General features: G+C 35.1%; 1 protein-coding gene across 1 annotated transcript; it reads right to left on the bottom strand.

Annotated features, from left to right (window-relative positions):
* Positions 1-5,371: 5,371 nt before the first annotated feature.
* On the bottom strand, positions 5,372-6,709 carry LOC125221375 (protein NLP7-like). The gene is made up of 3 exons (XM_048123495.1): positions 6,062-6,709; positions 5,629-5,688; positions 5,372-5,547 (listed from the first exon to the last, which is right to left on the bottom strand). Exons 1-3 carry the CDS (start codon positions 6,707-6,709, stop codon positions 5,446-5,448), a joined length of 810 nt encoding a protein of 269 aa, XP_047979452.1. The 3' UTR covers positions 5,372-5,445.
* Positions 6,710-7,534: the final 825 nt, after the last annotated feature.

The raw sequence follows: 7,534 nt of genomic DNA, 5'->3' as shown, positions 1-7,534 counted from the left end.
AAAAGATAGAATTTCCTCTTCAAAGGTTGAAAGGTTCAAAAATTTGAACAAGGAAAAATAAGGTCATAATATTTATGGAAATTATCCCTAATATTCTCACTCACCCTTAAACAAATAATTTACCACATAATCTCATAATTTAATAAGTCACATGCCACATCACATAGTCAACAATTTTGACTTTTCAAACTTCCCGGTCAAAGAAACTCATGCAATAAATTCATTTATCAAATAATTCACATCTCCCACGTCATCAATAATAAATTTTAGGGCTCTAAAATTAGGGTTCGAAAATTCGGGGTGTTACAATACCATAGAAATGTTTCACTCACCCTTAAAAGGCCTTATAAGGGGGAGGGTTATGATATTGACATCTAATATTACGAAACTTTAAAAAAGTTAGGTTTCTCCCACGAACTTTAAAATTGACAAATAATATCACGAACTTTACCCCGAGTTTGTTTTTTCCCACGAATGAAAAAATTCCCACAAATTATATTATGATACGAATTTTTTTTTCGTAATTTCTCAACAACAATTTTGAGAGCTTCAAGTTTTTCAATCTTTGAAGATAGTTTTTCTTGAAGCACACTCTCCAAAATTGTTCTTCAATCTATTAAAATAACATGAATTTTTCATTCGTGGAAAAAAATAAACCCGGGATAAAGTTCGTGATATTATTTGCAATTTTAAAATTAGTGCGAAAAATCCAACTTTTTAAAAGTTTATTAGTCCGCAAATCCGGTCGAGCAGGATTAGTCGGATTGTGCCAAAGGCGAGTTCGGTACATTTTGTGGTCAAAACCATAAAAAATTACTTACTTATTAAGGGTGTATTTTCTATAAAATACTATCTAGGTATAATGAAATTGAGATTTTAATTTGTTGTAATCGTGATTTTATGAAATTAAATTTATAATTATTATATTTATTTATATTTCAATATAATACTAATTTTGTAATAAAAATATTCGTAAGAAAGGATTAATCAAGTTAAATTAGAATGAAAAATAAATTAATACGGGAATCATGTGATGTAAATCACAAAGACAAGATCAATATTGCTACTAATATATATTCTGAAAAGATCAAATTATAAATACTATTTCGATCAAATGAACACTAATGCTGTTTTACTTTTAGGTTTCAATTTTATCATTTTGGGTTAATTAGAGCAACCTCAATCTGATATTAGGTTTTGAAATATACTCCCTCCGTCCCACGTAATTTTATCCAATATTTCATTTTGGGTCGTCCCACATAATTTTACTCATTTCACTTTTACCATTTTTGATAGTGGACCACATATTCCACTAACTCATTCATACTCACATTTTATTATAAAACTAATACTTTAAAAGTATGACCCACATCCCACCAACTATTTCAACTCACTTTTTCATTACATTTCTTAAAATCCGTGCCGGGTCAAAATGTGTAAAATTATGTGGGACGGAGGGAGTAATCAGTATAAAGAAGATTGCAATTCTAAACATAGTACTCCCTCCGTCCCGGAGTATTAGACTCACTTCTTTTGGGCACATGATTTAAGGAATTGATATTTAAATAGTTAAAGTGTAGAGAGTAAAGTATGAGAGAGGGAAAAAGTAGGGGAGAGAAGAGAGATAAAAGTAGGTGGAGAATAAAATAAGATAGATGCTTTTTACTAAAAAAAGGAAATGAGTCTAATATGTTGGGACATCCCAAAAGAGAAAGTTGGTCTAATATCTTGGGACGGAGGGAGTATCCTTTTACTCACTATAACCATTTCACAAAATAACAGTAATACATGTATTCAGTGACGGACACAGGTGGAGGAGGTGAGGGCTTAAGCCCTTCCCAAACCTTTTTTTTTTAATAAATTTCTATTATAAAATTTTTCGAAATTATTAAAAACTATCCTTCAGCCCTTTCCAAATTAATATCTTTGGGGTTTAATGGGAAATAGATTTAGTGGAAGGAGGGGCTGAAATATAAAATTACAGAGAAAACTTATTGGAACAATGGCCGCCGCATAAAGTTATTTAGGATGAGGAAGAAGATGAAATAATAAAACCTTTTAAACTTCAAGGAATATAATAATAATTGAAAAAATCAATCCCTACTCCCTATTAAATTTCCCTACTCCCTATTAAATTGTTTCCTAAATTTGACGCTAATGTTTTTATTCAAACGAGAATTCCAAATATATTAATAATTGATTATTTCACTTATAATCTTATATAGCGCTCTTTAACACCATATACTCTGTATTTATACTCCATACAATTTCAGAAATTTGGATAATGCTATTATATGATATTGTTGAAAGCTGAAACTGTTTCTGTTCGAAGATTTCACCTCAGCTCCTTAATTAAAATGATACGACTATTTATAAATGAACTCAAATAGAAGTTGTTTCCAATATACAAATTAAAGCAGACCACACACAGCTTCTTTTGCTACGCCAGCAAAATACAGAAGCTTTCACACCAAAATCCAAGATGAAGACAAAGATACAGACAAAGTCTTGACAGAGCCACCATCAAGGGCAGTAAGCCAACTTTCATTCCAGAATTTCAACCAATTGCAAAGGCGTTTGTTTAGAAATGGACTGAACGAAAAAAGTGGAGCTAATCTTGTCATCGAACCAACAGTCGGATGAGTGGCTCGCCTGTTGCTGTTCGAGTCTTTGGACAAAGTTGCAGATCAGCTTCTCTGGTTAATAAGATCTCATCACCATCTTCATCCATGTATTTCAACTTGAAACTGCCCATCTCCAGATTTAGACTCGTCGCCACTTCTTCAGTAACCTTTGCCAATCCTAATAATGGGTGAGACAAATCAAATTTGATGAAATCCTCGTTATACTTCACCTTTACAATCACCTTGTCTGCGCCTACTGTGTTTATTTGTGTCGCATTCTCCAATGGATGAACGTTGTTGGTTGATGGCAACAAGTCTTGCTCTGAATTCGCAGCACTTTCTTCTTCGAAAAGGGATGGATTTTTCTTGTGTTGTTTTCTGTTTGGCCACCTAAGAATGCCATGTTTCCTGCACGCACGCTTTAATGTTGATCTTGCAACTGTAAAAAACAAGTAAATTCATGTTCATGTCAGTACGTACTATACATTTACTTTCAGAGAAGATTGAACCATAGTTTATACTCACCACAGAGCTTTTCCGCAGCATCATTTAGGTCCATCCCAAAATGTGATATTAGAACCTCAGCACTAAGATGGAGGGACTTTTTTCTCTTACCTCTATCTTGTGTATTGGAATGTGAAGCAACAACAATGCATTTTTTTGCGTGTTGTTCTTCTTGGGCATGATGGTACTCATTTTGTTGTTCTTCTTCAATGCATTCTTCTGCATATTCTTCTTCCATGCATTCTTCTGCATATTCTTCTTCGGCGTGATGGTACTCATTTTGTTGTTCTTCTTCAATATGATGATACTCATTTTGTTGATGTTCTTCAGTCAGATAGTACTCCTTTTGATTGTACTGCACACTTTTAAATATGACTGGATACATAGATGCAGGTTCTAATTCAGAGCAATCAAGTTTGTTTGCATCAGAAAATTCAATAACTTCAACCACAAATTCCTCTCCTAGTTGCTTCCCACACGCCATCTTAAATGATTTTAATTCATGCTTCATTATTGGCAATAGAAGGCTCAAGAAGGACCCAACATACTTACGTGTCGTGGGACCTTGGTAGAGAAAGAACTCCATGACATAAAGAAGGTTACCGGTATATGAACTTTGCAAACAAATTGCAAAACAAACATCACGTCGATCACTCATGTCATAGTGTGACAGGGGTTGGTCGACTATGCTAAATTCACTTAAATTTGGACAAAAACATGATTTGTTTTCAGATGTCAATACCATTCCAACAATCCCTTTTCTGGCTTGGACATGAATCAAGTGAACTGAATCTGTAGGCATAAATTCCAAGATATCGTTAGTAGAGAATGCCAGTTCGATGCAGCTCCTATTATCATAGGTATTACTAACACATTCTGCAATGGGGACCCAAACATTTGTCATATGGAGTTGGGGAAGATCCTTATCGATAATGCTAAGGGTATTGCGGATTTCTGTCAAAGCTTTTTTCCTGCTATTGACAATCTGATTCAAATAGTACTAATTAATTCGAATAAAGACATACAAATATGTTGGTGACATAATTACCAATCTAAAATTGTGTTAAAGCATACATTAATTGGTTCATTTGCCGAGAATCTTCGGTGAAAGTCTATGTGAGTTGAGGAGAGTAATGCTTCCTGCATGGAATTAAGTGTACTTTGTTTTCAAAATGATTTTATATAATAACAAGTCAAAACTGGCAAGAGATGGTACCTCCATTAGTTCTCCGATGATTGGAAGGTCACAATAATAAAATCCTAGGAACTCTAGCACACCCACAAGCTGGCGACTGCCTATGCCTTTATCATCAAATATGGGTAACGCTAAGTATCCACGATTACAACAAAGCATAGCAAAGTTTCTCATTGGAAATTCTTGTCTAGTGTAGAAGGAGAGGTCAGGGCTGATTTCAGGGTGTGAGAATCTGTATACACGTCCGGGGGGTCCGAGTTCATCTTGTTTGGCTTGGCCATCAACAAAATAGTAATTTTCCTCACATTGCTTCCTAAAGGAAGCTATACCCTTTGCAAGACAACCAACAACATAAGGTTGATTTGAAGTTTCTAGATAACACCTATTCTCCGTCATTTTGGGCACCCAAAATTGAACTATCCATTTATTGTCTGTCCAAGATTTCACTGCTATATTCTTCATGAAACCTTCCATCTTCTCCTTGATCAATGTTGAGTTACTTTTAACCTGTTTTTCACATGCACTTTGTGTAGCTGGCAAGCAAAAAACCCATCCTTTGTACTCACCCATGGAAGAAGGTTTTAGGCACGAGTCAACTGTTTTCAAGTATGTCGTAATGTTCAGCTCCGAAAGGTTTTGCTTGTAAGGCTCCATCAAGCTGAGACTATCAATTAACTTGCATTCTATTGCATCATGCATTACATATTCTTCTACAAGTTGTTTTCCAGATGCCAATATTACACTTACACTCTTGAGTTTGATCTCCAGTATCCTTAAGAGCAAGTGTAGAGAATGATCACCATAAGCATCTTTTATAAACTTCGGACGAAGAAAAAATTGAATGACGTACAAATGGTTGTCAATGTTATGATGAGAAACTGTAATGCTATGGGACATCCTAGCTCTCTGGAGATAGTGGGCCAATGAATTCTCAGATATAGTAAAATCACATAAATTTGAATGGTAACTGTGAACATCTATTTGAAGCTTGTGAAATTCACAAGCTTGAAGATAGGCATGCATATCACCATCGATATTGTCCCAAGAATTGAATATCTTACTTTGAGAATCAATGAAAGATACCATCTCCATGAAGCATAAGTTGGTGGAGATGTTAACACATTAGTTATTACACGGGGTCCAAACCTGTGCCAGATATAGTCGTGGGATTGTCGCCATAGCCAATTCAAGTACCTCTGCTATGTTAGCTTCAGGTTGCTGCATCTGCTTATATTGATTGGACAAAATAAGAAGCTGAAGTCACTAAATAGTTTATTTTAAAGGAATGTTATGTTTACGGTTTACCCTTTCATTTGTCGGGCCTCTAATAGCAATGGGATTGTGATTGGACCTCAACCCTGCCATCTGAATAAGAATATATAATAATATTGTGTGATTGAATAAAATAATTTAATTCAGTCTAATTTTTTATTTGCATAACGAGTCCTATGATTATATACTCAGCCACACTTCAATAATTCAACCCATAATGTAAAATTCTAAAATACCATCACTAAAATTATTATTCATGGATTCATTTTTTTTTTCTAAAATTTAATCATAATCGTTCAATTTACATTTTACACCCCAATCAATCAATCAATCCAAACATAAATGCTATGTAATGACTAATGATATGAACTACCGTGTTATTGCTTAATAAGAAATGAGTTCAAGCTCTCTTAACATCAGTTATAATTTTCAACCTTTCTGCAGGATAAAAAAAAAAGAAGAGAACCTGTAGTGCTGGATCCAGCAGATATAGTAATTGTTCCCTTGCATAATGAGAATAAAGGCTTTCAATGAGCTCCAAAACACCGTAGCATTGATAGGTATGCGAATCAAATAGAGGCAGTGCCATGTAAGCTCTGAAACCGCAGCGAGCAGCTTCATCCCGCATCGGAAATTCATGGGTGGAGTATAGTCTCAGATCAGGTGTGGATTCGGGTAGCTTGTTCCGGTACACCCTTCCCACGCCTCCAAGCTGCTGCTCGACATCTCCGACATCAACAACAACATACTCATGATCTCTGCATAGCTTCCTGTACCAACATAACCCCTTGTGGAGACTGCTAACACAAAAAGGGTGGTGTGAGGAAGAGAGGTAGTGACGGCTCCCCTCCACCTTCACCACTCCCCAAAATTGTATCAGAGAATGGACGAGAAACCAACTTTGTGATGCAGTGCGTTTGAGCAGCGCTTTGATTTTGTGTTGGCCTAATAATTCCTCATACAAAACCCATCCCTTTTCCAATTTCTCATGTGCGAAAACTTCTTCACCCAAATTCTGCTTGAAATCTGTTATTGAAGAATACGATTCCAACGACTCCTCTCCTCCTCTTATGATCGACAACACACGTTCACGTTCCTCATACTCCTGATCCATCGCAAATCAAAACTCAAATATAACGTGAATGTAAGCCAAAAATTCCTGCACCTATGAAGAAATATATGATTGTATTAGTAGCAGCCAGACGAAGACTTAGAACTTGTTATCAATATCAGGGACCCATATGGCGTTGTAAGTTGTAACAATACTAGTAATAAATATTGTGCAAATTAAAAAAACAAGACAAACTATTTCATTTTCTCCATTATGCAATCCTTTTTCGATTAATTCCCAAATTAAGGAACTAAAACTGGCAGTGCAGCACGAGTGGAACTAAAAATGCAGAGACAAAATACAGAGGAGATGCCTGAAACATTTACTATTTATAAATTCTTTGAGTATCTCAGACATATCTTGAGTGAACTATAGTCATTGATCAATTGCGTTGGCATATTACTGAAATTATTAGCTTGGATAGAATCCAGAAACAAGACTTTTTAGACATTTTGACTCTCTTTCTACACTTTTTTGACTTGAGGATATTTTAGTCCATTCAAAAATTTCTTTACAACATCATCATATCTCTTGCAACGATCTCAATCAACATAGAGGGTGCGTTATAGACAAATCATCACTTAAGTGTATAACAAAGGCCAAATTGTTCATTCTATAATCAATTCAATACACAATCAAATATGATATCATAGTATAACTATAAAGACAAGCAATTTACAAAACTGAAGAATAAATCACACACAGCTATGTCAATCCATGTCAAATCAACCAAGCAACTGAACACTAACAAGAGATAAGAGGGGGAAGTTTTTTTTCAAGAGAGCACGATTCTTGCCTGAAGTTTAATGTTCTATCAATCTCATCTTC

This window comes from Salvia hispanica, chromosome 4 (assembly GCF_023119035.1).
Source record: "Salvia hispanica cultivar TCC Black 2014 chromosome 4, UniMelb_Shisp_WGS_1.0, whole genome shotgun sequence".
Classification (NCBI taxonomy): Eukaryota; Viridiplantae; Streptophyta; class Magnoliopsida; order Lamiales; family Lamiaceae; genus Salvia; species Salvia hispanica.
Note: the sequence above shows the minus strand (reverse complement) of the source record. Positions and strands in the feature narration are given on the sequence as shown.